Below are 14,044 nucleotides of genomic sequence, written 5' to 3' on the forward strand. Positions count from 1 at the left end.
CCCCTTTACACTTTTGCCAGGTGTAGAAGCCTCAGTTCTCCACAAAGTGGGCTACAGTGAAGGCAAACCACACCAGAGCACCTGCCAACCTCCCACGCCCAAAGATGGACAAGCGCCTGATTCCACCACGTCGTGACACATATGATTAGAAAAGTCTGTTTTGTTTTAGTAGAGGTTTTGCGGCGCTCGCAACTGCATAAGGTCATATGAGCGCCAAAGGGTGGATGCCAACAGAGAAGTCCTTACAGGGAATCAGACTTACTCTGCTCACCTCTCTAGCTTCAACAGCACAAAGTCTTCTTCGACTATCAAGGCACCCCGGAAATACCGGGTCACAAGAGTGCGTCTGGGAGTGTGAAAGTCTCACCTTGGTCTGCTCGTCCGTGTAGCCGATGGAGTTCTGTATGTAGTCCAACTCCGCTGTGCTGATGCCCGGGTGACCGGCCGGACTCTCTGTGACCACAATGCACCACAACAGGAACCAGATAATGGCGATAGATCCTGCGGGGCAAGTCACAAGTATGTACTGTTGAAATATTTCTCTTGTAAAAGAGTACAATTATGAAAAGGAAAATTAATGTTTCAACAGTTTCCAGAAAAACTCCATCACAAAGCCAGTAAGTTGTATCTGCAAATATTCCCCTAGAATAAATTGTGCATATTTCAAGAACACAGACTGATCATCATCTCTACAAAAGTGACATTAAGATAAAACAACAAAAAAGTTTAGTTTTAATTTTAGTAAGTGTTTTACGGCACATGCAACACAAAAAGGTCATATAAGTGCCGAAGATTAGAGGTGTTACAAGAGAGTAACAAATACTTGCAACACAATACGATCATATAAATGCCAAGGATTAGAGGTGTTACAAGAGAGTAACAAACATAAAAAAGGAGGAGGAGAGATAAGACTAAGACAATAGATGTTTGATAGGAAAGAAGGAACAAACCACACCAGAGCACCCGCCAAACTCCCGCAGATGAACATATCCAAACAAAACAAAACTCACCAAACACGTAGAAAATGGACTGCCAGCCTGCAGCACTCTCTGCCAGGGCCCCGGACAACACCATAGAGACCACCGTGCCAAAGTACGAGCCTGGGAATTGTCACGGGTAGAAATGTCACGGGTAGAAATGTCACGCGATGAAACGTCACGCGATGAACACGTCTTTTCTTCCGTCATTTAATTAAAGTAACACACAATGAGTAGGTCTTTGATTTCTTGCACATGTTTAACACTCTTATCAACACCTTTTAAGTCATTTAACCCTATCCGTACATTGTGTTTTACCATTGGATCCATGCGACGTGGGGAATTCTGTGCCACCATTTTCCAAAGAGGAAATTTACTCTTTAATCACACTCAATGAGTAGGTCTTTGAGTTCTTACACATGTTTAACACTCTAATCAAAATCCTTTTAAGTCATTTAAAATCACCGAATAAGCAAGTCTTTGATGCATTACAAATAATAATAATCATAATCATCATCATCATCATCATAATAATAGGAATTTATATAGCATCTAATCCCACGATGGCTCTAATACACTCCAATATATATATATACTTTTAGGTTATTTAAAAACAACACAAAGAGCATTTGCTTCGTTGCAAATGTTTTATACTTCAAACTATACCTTTTAGACAGTTTAAAAATCACACAATAAGCAGATCTTTGATTCGTTGCAAATGTTTTATACTTCAAACTACATGTATACCTTTTTAGACCGTTTAAAAATCACACAATAAGCAGATCTTAGATTTGTTGCAAATGTTTTATACTTCAAACTATACCTTTTAGACAGTTTAAAAATCACACAATAAGCAGATCTTTGATTCGTTGCAAATGTTTTATACTTCAAACTATACCTTTTAAGACCGTTTAAAAATCACAGAATAAGCAGATCTTAGATTTGTTGCAAATGTTTTAGACTCTATATCTTCGCCTTTTAGATCAGTTAAGAAGCGGACTCGTTTTTGTTTCGTTTTGCAACAGATCGAGACTCACCAGAAAATCCAAACGTAGCCAGTTTGGTTCTCTCAGCTGGAGGCGCCCACTTGGACCAAATCGCGTGAATGGCAGGGTAGGTAACTCCCTATCAAGAAACATCACAACCTAACAGTCAAGGTCAAGGGCAAGAAAAAAACTGTCTAAAAGACCAATTTCTCTTTAAAAATTAAAGAAAAGGTTAAATTCTCATATGTGTACGAGTGGTTCTGAAAAATAGTAAACTGCATAAACTTACCTACGGTATGAATAACTTGAAAATAGTAAGCCGCACAGATTTACTGTAAATGAGTAACATTAGAAATACACGTAAAATACTTTCATTCGTTCTTTCTAACTTAAGACTCAAATGCTTCCTTTTGAATCCCATTCTGCATCACAAAAGATACCATACAAATTGTTTGCTTTGTTTTTTTGTTTTGTTTTTTTGTTTTGTTTTTGTTTGTTTCCTTTTGTTTGTTCATTTCCTTTCATGTTTTCCTTTCTTTTTATTTATTCGTTTCCTTTTATTTATATTCGTTTTCTTTCATGTATTCCTTTCCCTTTATTTATTCGTTTCCATTTATGTATTCCTTTCCTTTTATTTGTGAGGCGAGCTGACAAAATAAAATACTTCTCGCAATCCACAAATGGAGATATTGGCCAAAAATCGACATTAGGGTCAAATTTGCAGATTTTCTATTGATGCCATATTCTTTATGCATAACATTTTTTTTCTTATTTCATACTAATAAATTGTAAAAACTTCACCTACAAGCGTGATGTATCTATTTCCATACGGCTCAAATCCGAGAAATAACTCATTGTGTCAAGAAACTTCACATTTATTCGTTTCCTTTTATTTATTCGTTTATTCGTATCCTTTTATTTATTCGGTCCCTTTTATCTATTTATCCAAAGAGTACGCGGCCCACCTCAAACAAGCCCTCCAGGATGCGACAAGCGATGAGAACCTTGTAGCTCCACGTGGCAAACACAGGGGTCAGCAAGGTCAACAGCGCGGTCACCAGCACGCCCACGCCAAACAGGTACTTGCCGCCGTAGCGGTTGGACAGGAAACCTGGCGAAAAACATCGGCTGTTGTTGGTTCATTCCAATACACCCCGGTAAGTTTAGCTTTAGTAGAGTTTTTAACGGCGCTCGCAACTGCATAAGGTCATAAGAGCGCCTGAAGATTAGAGGTGTTACAAGAGAGTAACAAACATAAAAAAGAAGAAGGGGAGATAAGGACGATAGATGTCGGATAGGAAAAAAGAAGCAAACCACACCAGAGCACCTGCCAACCACCCACACTCAGGTAAACAGGTTAGGTTTAATATGAGAGGCAGCGTGGTGAAATCAAGCACTTTTTCTTCAAAGTAAAGAAAGTGAAGAAACTGGTATTTTCTCGCAGGTTTGGGAATTTTTATTGACTTTTTGTTTTTTAGCTCAACGCCTTTCATGTCTCGTTAAAGAACACATTTCTGTGTGGATTTTACTGAAAAACGTTGATTAAAGGCATAAAAATGAACATTTTGGCAGCAAATACTTGAGGTGTTACTAGAGAGTAAGATACAGCAAAAGAAGTAGGAGAAATAAGAACAATAGATGTTTTGTTTAAGTAAACATTTAACTGGACCTGCAACACAAATTTTCATAGGTCGTATAATGAGTGTCGAAGATTAGAGGTGTTACTAGAAAGGAACAAACACAAAAAAGAAGGAGGAGAGATAAAGACAATGGACTTTTGATAGGAAAGAAGGAGCGAGCAAACCTCACCAGAGCACCCACCAACCACTCACAAGAGCAGACTTACCTCCGGGTAACTGAGTGAAGATGTAACCGTAGAAAAAGCTGGCCAAGATATGACCCCTTAACCTCTGGTCCCAGTTGAACTCTGGCCCCGACACCTGTGAATGGGACAATCAGTTAGTTTGTTCGTTTGTTTTTTAGTTTAGTTTTAGTAGAGGTTTTACGGCACTCACAACTGAATAAGGTCATATGAGCGCCAGAAGACTAGAGCCGTTACAAGAGAGTAACAAACATAAAAAAGAAAAAGGGGAGATAAGGACGATAGATGTTTCATAGGAAAGAAGAAGCAAACCACACCAGAGCACCCGCCAACTACCCAAGAATTTCAGTCTAAACAGACTTAATAGTATAGTCGGTCAACACAAGACAAGACAAACTGAAATAAAGCACAAACAACTTACCGTGTGCAAAGTGCCGTTGATGTAGGTGCTGTGGTTGGTTGTCATGGCAACAATAGCAACGCTGAGGTTTACTCTCAAAGCATACAGATTGGCTGGATGAAAAGAAAAATAATTTTTTTAAATGTTTACAACATCAGAGCAAGATTGAGGTCTTGTGTACACATAAAGATAACGATAGCAATTTATGTTTCCTTAGCTTTTCCCTGAGAACTAATTTTCAAAGACCCATAATTAATGCTCGAAAACCAATATTCAAAGACCCATAAATGCTCGAAAACCAATTTTCAAAGACCTATAAATCCATACTGTACCAAAATACATATACAACGTATATTGCTTACAACTGATTTCTGTGGTGTAATGGCTCGAAAATCTCTTTGAAACTTTCAGTATTTCTCAAAAATCATTTTGACTGACTGCTAGCTATGCAAAGTGTACGGATCGGATTAACAAGTAAATTTCCTCTTTGGAAAGTGGTGGCACAGAGTTCCCCACGTCATATGGATACGATAGTAAAACACGATGTACGGATAGGGTTAAGTTGTGGCACAGAGTACCCCACGTGGTAAGGATACGATAGTAAAACACGACGTACGGATAGGGTTAAGTTGTGGCACAGAGTACCCCACGTGGTAAGGATACGATAGTAAAACACGACGTACGGATAGGGTTAAGTGGTGACACAGAGTTCCCCACATCGTATGGGTACAAAAGTAAAACACGACGTACGGATTGGGTTAAATGCCCCAAAATGAATCGTTACCTTAGAATTACACAGTTTTATCTTCTCAATACCTGGTTTGAGAAATTTGACGTAACAAATTTCGAGTTTCACAAAACACCAAGCTTTTATAGAATGCATTTCTTTGAGTATCTTGATAACGACACCGAATAATCGTTTTTTTAAAGGAGCAGATAGAGCATTCGGTAACTCAAAATGTTCAAAATGTCAGATAGAACTTTTTAATTCAAAAAGATAGAAGGTAGCATAATGACATTCCTTCGGAGACCCAATTCAGCCATAAAAGGCCTAACAAAGAGATACTGTCATTCTCAAAACGCTGCATGGATGAAATTACCCAAAATCTCAAGACACCTAAAATTTTCTGACAGCCTAAAATGTATGAATGAACCGACCCGACATCCAAACATGGAATCCAGACAAAAAAAATAATTTTAAATGTCATATATAGGGCCTACCTATAAAATATCAAATATGGCATAGATACAGAATTGCCAAAAAGTTAAAAGATGCATGAGAATCAAACACAGAATAAAAAGCAAAAACCAAAAAAAAGGATGAATCAGAGTCTAGAAAAACAAAACCAAATAAAACACAAAATTATTGTTTCTTACAAATATAAAGTGACAATGTAGTATACATCGAAGAAAAAAAGAAAAAGTACATCCCACTCACCTCATCCAAGAAATATTCATTCATTTTTTTTTTTTAACATATCGAAAGTTGAGGCGTACTGACAAAATGAGTTACTTCTTAAAATCATCAAAATTAAATAGAGACATCGGCCAAAAAATCAACATCGGGGTCAAATTTGTAGATTTTCAACTGATGCCATTCTCTTTTGGTTGAACATGTCTATAATCATTTCATACTTCATATTTTTATAAATTGTACAAACTCAACCTATAAATTGGAAGTATCTGCGAGTACATAGGGTTAAAATTCTACAATTTTAAGTACCTCATTTTGTCAGCACACCCCACAAATATTACAGCACATGTATAATGATCCAAGATTATGCAATAGACAGTCAAGAACAAACTAACTTACTATTTTAAAAAAGCTTTTAAATTACAGTGAAGTCCGCTTAAACAGAAATCTGGAGGGCCACAAGTTTTTTTTCCAGTTTAGCCGGATTTTGGTCTACAGAGGTTTTTAAAAATCTAAAAATAAGGAATTTATTTTCTTTCAGTTTACCGCTGTTTAAGTGTGAAAATTGTTCTGTTCAAGCAGAATCATCTGTAGTTTTAAATTTCCAAACAATAGATCTGGGTAATGTCCTCATTGAAATAAAGTAAAATTTTAATAAGAGCATGATTAATAAAGGGGGGGGGGAGTAAGATAAATGGAACCTGAATAAGTAGACCTAAAAATCCACTAGTTGTCTCTCAATTAAACATCGATATAAAGATTAGATCTATTTATCATTTTTATGACCCCTATTGATAGAGTAGAAAAACGAACGTCGATTCGGAAAACACAAACTGGGACGACTTAGAGCATTGACATCCAAGGGGAAACTACCGATACTGGTATTTTTTCTCATAAGTATTTTAACGGTTACGTCCCCTACTACCGATACAGCTATTTTTTCTCGTAAGTATTTTAACGGTTACGTCCCCTGATCCCTACCCCTCGTGTCATCCATGAGATATTAATTCTATTTTATTGGGTGCTGTGTTACTTTTGCTGAATACAAATCGAGCTTCATTTCAGACAGGCTGATATTGTTATGCCTAAATTCAATCAATTTTCAGCTTTGTGACGTGCTCTGAATGATGGAGGTGTGAGGGAACAGACAAACAAGACTCGTCATGTGGTCGCTTTTAACCCTAGAGCTGTACACCCTGGGGTCATTTTGTACCCCCGGGGTTGTATTCTTCATATTTTAGAATACTGCTAGAGCAAAGATCTCTTTGAAACTTTCAGCATTTCTCAAAAAATTATTTTGACAGACTGATAAGCAAAGCGTACGGATCGGATTAACGAGTAAATTTCCTCTTTGGAAAGTGGTGGCACAGGAGTTCCCCACATCATATGGATACCATAGTAAAACACGACGTATGAATAGGGTTAAGCAGGACAAGCGGGCTAACCCACTCAATCAATAAAGAAAACCCCCAGATTCCGGGGGTTTCCAGAAATCTTGACCTACACCAAAAGAGGGCATTTCCCAAACTACACGAGAAGTTAGGTTCATTTGTGTGTATATTTGTTTGGTTATAGAGCAAACTCTCCTTGTCTTTTAAGGAAACTGAACAAGGGGCAAAAACTTTACCTTCGGATTTCTCAAAACAGATTTTTTCGGGATAGCCTGCTGCTTGTCCTTAAAAGCGACTATATAGAGCCAGATCTGAAGCAGACATAGGCTATCATGGCTCACCTTCATTTCTTTGCTCAGATAGCTCTAAAAAAAAAAATTTATTAAAATTAAATATCAATTTCCTGTGTACCCCTACCACTCACCTGAACATTTCCAGGTAAATTGTACTAGCTGCATTATAGTTAGGTCAAGTGTCAGTGACACAGTGTTTAGATGCGTGGTCAGTAAGGTGTGTCCTTGAGCAAGACACGACAACCCTAGCTCAAAATACAGGGTGCTGCACAGTGGCGACCGACAATGACAATGAGAATGGCGAGCGTGGAAACTTCACTGTAAATTGCAAAGTTTTAACTTTTATAGTGACTAGGCAAATAATCATTGCTATTGCAAAAACTAACTTGTTAATTAAGCCATGTATTATTTAGACCTCAGACATAAAACTTATGCGAAAAAAATATTTTATAAATATTTGGGAAGTAACGAAACACTTTGAACATGTGAATATCAAGAAGCAAAAATAAAGGAAAAGAACTATTTTTTACGCAGAAAAGCTACACAAACACGAACAAACAATTACTTCTACAACATAAAATGCATTATATCAACTGACTTTACTAAAGATACTCCTAAGAGACTTTGTGGGCAATCTGTCAGAGACATAGAAATTAAGCTGTGAAATAATCAAGTTCTGAGTTTACAGTAAATAGCAATAGATCTATATATGGCTCATGTCTTAAAAGCATTTTCACAAATGACGAACCAAATAAATATCATTGATTCATTTCAAGCAGATATATAGATCTATATATATATATATATATATAGTTTGCTTTTTTTTTTTACAGAGAAATCATCAACAGCTCGGTGTAAGACTTCATCAAATGTGGGACATTGTGGAGAAATCAGGCGCTCGTCAAAATACTGAAATTGAAGAAACCGGCATTTTTCTGCTGGTTTGGCAATTTTTATCGAATTTTGTTTGGGAGGCTAAACACCTTTCATGCCCCTTAGAGAACACACATCTGTTTGAATTTTACTGAAAGACGTTGATTAAAAGCACACAAAAAAGGTACAATGAGGTTTGAGTGTATATGAATTAATACATAGAAAAGGGAAAAAAAATAAATGTAAGCAAAAAAATAATTTAAAAAAAAAAAATGTGGAACAAAAAAATGACACTTACAGTATGTAACACAGTCAATATGTGTTTTCCTACTAATATATATGAATAAAAGATACATTTTTTAAAAATAAATATAAAAATGAAAAAATAATAAAATAATAAAATAATGTGGAGCAAAATAATGACACTTAGAGTATGTTACACAGGCTGAGACATTGACACATAGAATAAAACCAAAGAGGTACGGTCTACGTAGACGGGGGGGGGCTACAGTGAGAGGGACAACATCATCGTCGCAGGCCACAACATCTATCAACGCGAGCGAGCGAGCCAACCCAGCGAAAGGCCGACAAGGTCAAGCAAGGCCATCTCAACAAAAGCCGAGGAAGGTCATGAATGCTATTAAGTAACAGAAAATTCGAAATCACGCGTCCTTCGAACTGTGCCTGCTGCGGTCCCCTATTTTGTTTCTTCTTTATCTTTGTAAGATATCCCTCAAACTGCAGAGACCGGCCCTGTCCAATCTGAGCAATCTGTGTTACTCTGTATCTCATTTCTCTCTGGACAAGACACCTTATCTCTTTTCTAATGACTGTCACAATGAAGTAAGATGTTCAGTCCTACATTGTAAATCCTCCGAATATTTGGAATTATAACGCTTGATAATGTACTGATATGTCTGCAAGGGGTGTGAAAGTATATAATAATATATTACAATTGTATTATATTATACTTATGCATTGATTTGTCTACATAGTGTACTTTATGTCGACTGCTCAGAGTAAGATTCTGTTACATGTATACCGTACATATATTTTTTCTAAATGGTGTACAGCAGAGCCTTATACTATGCAGTCAATATGTGTTTTCCTACTAATATATGAATGAAAGATTTTTTTTAAAATTTATAAATAAAAAACGAAACAAACAAAAATATACAAAAATAATGTGGAGCAAAATAATGACACTTACAGGCTCGGACGTTGAAACATAGAATAAAACAGAAGAGGTACGGTCTACGTAGACGGGAGGGACTACAGTGAGAGGAACAACATCATCATCGCCGCAGGCCACAACATCAATCAACGCGAGCGAGCGAGCCAACCCAGCGAAAGGCCGACAAGGTCAAGCAAGGTCATCTCACCAAAGCCGAGGAAGGTCATGAGTGCTATGACGTAGCGTTTCGGGGGAATGTACCAAGGTGTCTTGTCACGGTTGAAGGACTTTCCCGTTACGTCGGACGACTCATGGCTGAAGACTGGATCGGACCCGGACGGGACCTCATGGCTGTACAGCTCCGCGGTGGACGATGACGACAGGGGCTGCTGCTCGCTGGCAGACGCCATGCTGAAAGAAACGATGACATTAACTTTTTTATTTTAACTCATTAAATCCACGCCGCCATTCACTGGCAGACGAAATGCACATGGAAACAATGTTATACATTCCAATCTACCCTTTTTAGGTCATTTGAAATCACTGATTAAGCATTTCATACACTGCAAATGTTTTACATTCCTATCTACACCTTTTTTAGCTCATTTAAAATCACACGATTTACCCTATGTTTTACACTCTAATCAACATCTTTTAGGTCATTTGAAAATCACTGAATAAAAGAAGTCTTCAATTCTTTGCAATTGTTTTATTCTCTTATCAACACCTTTTAGGTCATTTGAAAATCACACAATAAGCAGGTATAAGGGATGACAACAGAGGCTGCTGTCACTGGCAGACGCCATGCTGAAAGAAACGATGACAATAACTTTAAATTACTATCTAACTCATTGACACTTTGCAGTCATTTGCCGCAATAACGCAGCGGTGAAAATGATCCATTCCGTTCACCTGACGCATTTCTGCGACAGGCCCAAGAAGTCTAGCTGTTGCTAGTCACTCTCCTGGCTGGGTGACCAGATGGGTTAGTTTGTACACATACGGATAACTTTAGAACGACAGATGTACGCCATTGGCTGATACTAATAGTAATAGTAAAAACCATCTTGTTTGACGTCATTGAGGGATTCCCACTTTGTTGTCGTTCACGGTGGCAACACGACTGCAAAGCACAATTGCAGTACTTTTTAAGCCGGTAGCCTACAGTGACGTAGTGGCAGAGCGGTTAGTGTGCTTGTCTCCAAAGCAGAAAGTCCAGGTTCGAGCCTCAGTTCGGCCACTGATTTTTTTTCCGCTCACAAAACCTCTAATGGGTACCTCACTTCGAGTTGTGAAGTAAAGGGAGGTCAAACAAGAAGGTTGTTACTATAAATATCGGCCAATGGCGTACATCTGTCGTTCTAAAATTATCCACAAGTAGTTTGTACTGCTTGCTGTGAGAGTGACTACAAAGTGTCAAACCTAAAGCCACCGTTCCCAGCGGCTGAAGTATCATCCCCAAATCAGCTGCTTGCACGGTATGTTAGTTTTAGTAGAGGTTTTACGGCGCTCACAACTGCATAAAAGGTCGTATGAGCGCCAGAAGATTAGAAGTATTTCAAGAGAGTAACAACCATAAAAAAGAAGAAGGGGAGATGTTTGATAGGAAAGAAGAAGCAAACCACACCAGAGCACCCGCCAACCACCCACTTGCACTGTATGCTTCCTGGGAAGCTGAGAATGTTTGTAAGTGTTCTAGGGTCTACCAGGGTAAGGGTAATAAGAATGCAGATTGTAAAGTGTATCTGTGTTTTGTATTTTTTGTTTCAGTACAGTAAGAGTTTAACGGCACTTGCAACACAATTAGGTTATACAAGTGCAAGAAAATTAGAAGTGTTACAAGAGAGTTATAACAACAACAAAAAAAAAGAAGGATCGATATGGACGATCGATGTTTGAGAGGAGGAAAGAAAGATCAAACCACACCTAAGCAGCCGCAAACCACCCACAAGTATGGGGCCGGCCTTCACCTGGATACAGAAACAAACAAGAAGACTTGCATAATATGAAGTTAAAAAAAAAAAAATCATACACAGCCGGACCCGCTCCAAGAGCTCAGCCACCTGTGTAATATATAGGACAATCACCTGTACGAACTGCCACTTCCCATTTCGACCGCGGCCCCTTCTGTTTTTTTGTTTTTTTTTGGGGGGGGGGGGTTAAACAATAAAATGTCACTGTGAAAAAACAGCTGCCAGTATCTAAGAAGGCCACTTTTATCCTCGACAAAAATGGGTGGACATCTTAAACAATTTCGAATAATAGTCTCAATAAAACCTGCTGAAAACAAGCCTTCATGAAATTATGCTTATTAAATTTTAAAACGTGTTTATTTTAGTTGAGGTTTTACAGTGCTCACAACTGCATAAGGTCATATGAGCGCCAGAAGATTCGAGGTGTTACAAGAGAGTAACAAACATAAAAAAGAAAAAGGGGAGATAAAGATTATAGATGTTTGATAGGAAACGAAGGAGCAAACCACACCAGAGCACCCGCCAGCTACCCACATTAAAAACCTGTTTTTAATATTTTAAAATGTGTTGTGGGAGAAAGTACACACACAATTTTATGTTGACGTCTCAAATGGTTGAAAGTGTAGAGTAGGAAAGACAGTACTTGCTTTACGAGCGGCCACCCCAACAAACACAATATATAAAGAAGGTGACAGCTAATCCTAACCATTATTACGCAAGCCTTAACCCTATCCATCTTTCTATTTACAGTGGTCGCCCAGCCCCTTACAGAAGTCCTCCCATAGTCATAGTATCTATATATATATAATATTATTATGTGACCTATATATGGTATGCAAATTTTTTTATTTTTTAAAAATTTATTTATAACTCAAAGTGATTGGCAAGCCTAGCTTTGCACCCCCCATACACACACACACACACATACAGGATCAAGATCTAGAATCTAGAGCTATGTATGTCCTATGTTATAGTCCTAAGACATTTTCCCATTTATTTTGACTCTTAAAAAATTAAATTGCGTGCTTTTCCCGATAATAGGTATTGTGATGATATCGCTCATCACCCGCATCGAATTGAAAAGGTATATTTACCCAGCCCTAGAAAATACAAATTTGCGGAAAAGGTGTGCTTAAGAATTTTGAAAAACGGGGAAAAAATCTTCGACCTATAGATCTAATAATAACAAATCTAAAGCTAGATCTAGATCTACTAACAATTCAAAATGCAACAGCTGCGGACATCTGCTGGAAGCTAATTTAAGTCCTATTCAATAGTCAACAACAGCAAAAATACCTGACTCTGACAAGAGATCTAAATCTAGATCAACAAGATGCGTGATTGCGTTATGCGGTGCAAGGTGGTGCGCTTTTGTTCATCACGAACACTTCAAATAATAAGACGCAGATGTACCTGTAAATCCAGATTCCCGTCAAGAACTTGCCCAAAATACACGCGCAGATTATAATTGCGTGCGGTGCGGTGCGGTGTGATGCGAACACAGGGCTTTGATGTCGCCGCCACTGAACTTGGGGAGGATATTTCCGATTTCCTGTGTGTGAAATCGTTTCTTATTGAGCTTCCTATTGGCTACTTGATTTGTCAGCCATCTGGAAATTCTATTTAGCTTACAGGAGGATTATAGGAGTTTCCTACTGAATTGGGGAGTTTGATAACCGTGTTTCGGTTTCATAAGAATAAGCGATGCGTGACAAAACGCTACCTTTAATTCAAAAGCGAGTCTATTGCAAAAGGTAATTCCCCTAAAATTATCATAATGCTTTAAATATATTCACCAAGCGACCAATCAGAACCGGCGTTACTAAAAGTAATTGATCCGACTCGTGACGTCACGTCCGACATTTTCCTACTTGGGCGAGCAAGAGTTGTTTTACTTCAGACAGAACCAGCAAGTTCGAGGCTGAGGACCTGAAGTACCTTTTGCTCGGTTTGGATTACACTGCAGAGATGGGGCTCGTTACAAATTGCGCTATTTTCTTAGGATTACTCCAGGTTAGTAATCATCATTGTTTTGTGTAGATAACATAGATTTATAGGTAACGGTTTCCTCGGCGGAGCCTTTCGTTGTCGAGACACCTCTTGTTTAGAGACCTCGTCGGTCGGTCGGTTTCTCGACTCGGCACTCGGTGTTGCTTTCCCAGCTCTCAACAGCGCTCGTTCACCTTGTGTGCCAGTCACCGACCTGGGAACGGCGGCTGGGCTCGGCTCTGCCTGTCGCATTGAAATGGAATGTCACTTTTAGACGAGTGGGTGACAATTTTGAAAACCTGGGCTGTTTCTTCGTCTTTCGTCTCGCATCCTCCCCGTAAATCCCATACAAACAAAAAAGGAAGACGGACCCTGAGCCTGAAGTAGATCTAGATATCTAGATCTAGATCTAGATCTAGATATCTAGAAGATCTAAATCAAAATTCAAATTCAGTGTCGATTTGTATCACTCAGTATCAGATTTTTATCTTCTTATCTTTGTCAGACAGTGTTGTTATTCGGCTGGCTCAGCCTCGGCAGTTATTTTTAGACCAGACAGACAGTCCTTCCCTGGGAACCTCAACCATCCAGACGAGGAAAGAAGAAACATTTTTGTTTTCTTTATATAAAGTAAAGTAATGGATCTAGATATCTAGATTTTTAGATCTAGAATAGATCAACTCTATGAAAAAAGCAAGCTTTCCGTAGCTCACCTGAATGGAATAGATAGAGGTTGACTAGACACACACCCC

General features: G+C 38.4%; 2 protein-coding genes across 2 annotated transcripts in view; one reads left to right on the top strand and one right to left on the bottom strand.

The window, feature by feature from the left end:
- The window catches only part of LOC101863391 (sialin), a gene marked incomplete in the record, with an annotated part of 24,407 nt that extends 11,724 nt beyond the window's left edge, over nucleotides 1-12,683 (bottom strand). The window contains 8 exon segments of the mRNA XM_013089546.2: nucleotides 368-501; nucleotides 1,011-1,100; nucleotides 2,015-2,102; nucleotides 2,929-3,074; nucleotides 3,810-3,903; nucleotides 4,207-4,298; nucleotides 9,539-9,741; nucleotides 12,600-12,683. Of these exon segments, the coding sequence (XP_012945000.1) occupies nucleotides 368-501; nucleotides 1,011-1,100; nucleotides 2,015-2,102; nucleotides 2,929-3,074; nucleotides 3,810-3,903; nucleotides 4,207-4,298; nucleotides 9,539-9,740 (846 nt within the window).
- An 18-nt stretch (nucleotides 12,684-12,701) lies between these two features.
- LOC118478801 (amyloid-beta precursor-like protein) overlaps nucleotides 12,702-14,044 on the top strand; it is a gene marked incomplete at its 3' end in the record, with an annotated part of 29,998 nt that continues 28,655 nt past the window's right edge. The window contains 1 exon segment of the mRNA XM_035973060.1: nucleotides 12,702-13,316. Coding sequence (XP_035828953.1) covers nucleotides 13,272-13,316 — 45 coding nt within the window.

The sequence above is a fragment of the Aplysia californica genome, unplaced genomic scaffold, assembly GCF_000002075.1.
Source record: "Aplysia californica isolate F4 #8 unplaced genomic scaffold, AplCal3.0 scaffold00977, whole genome shotgun sequence".
Classification (NCBI taxonomy): Eukaryota; Metazoa; Mollusca; class Gastropoda; order Aplysiida; family Aplysiidae; genus Aplysia; species Aplysia californica.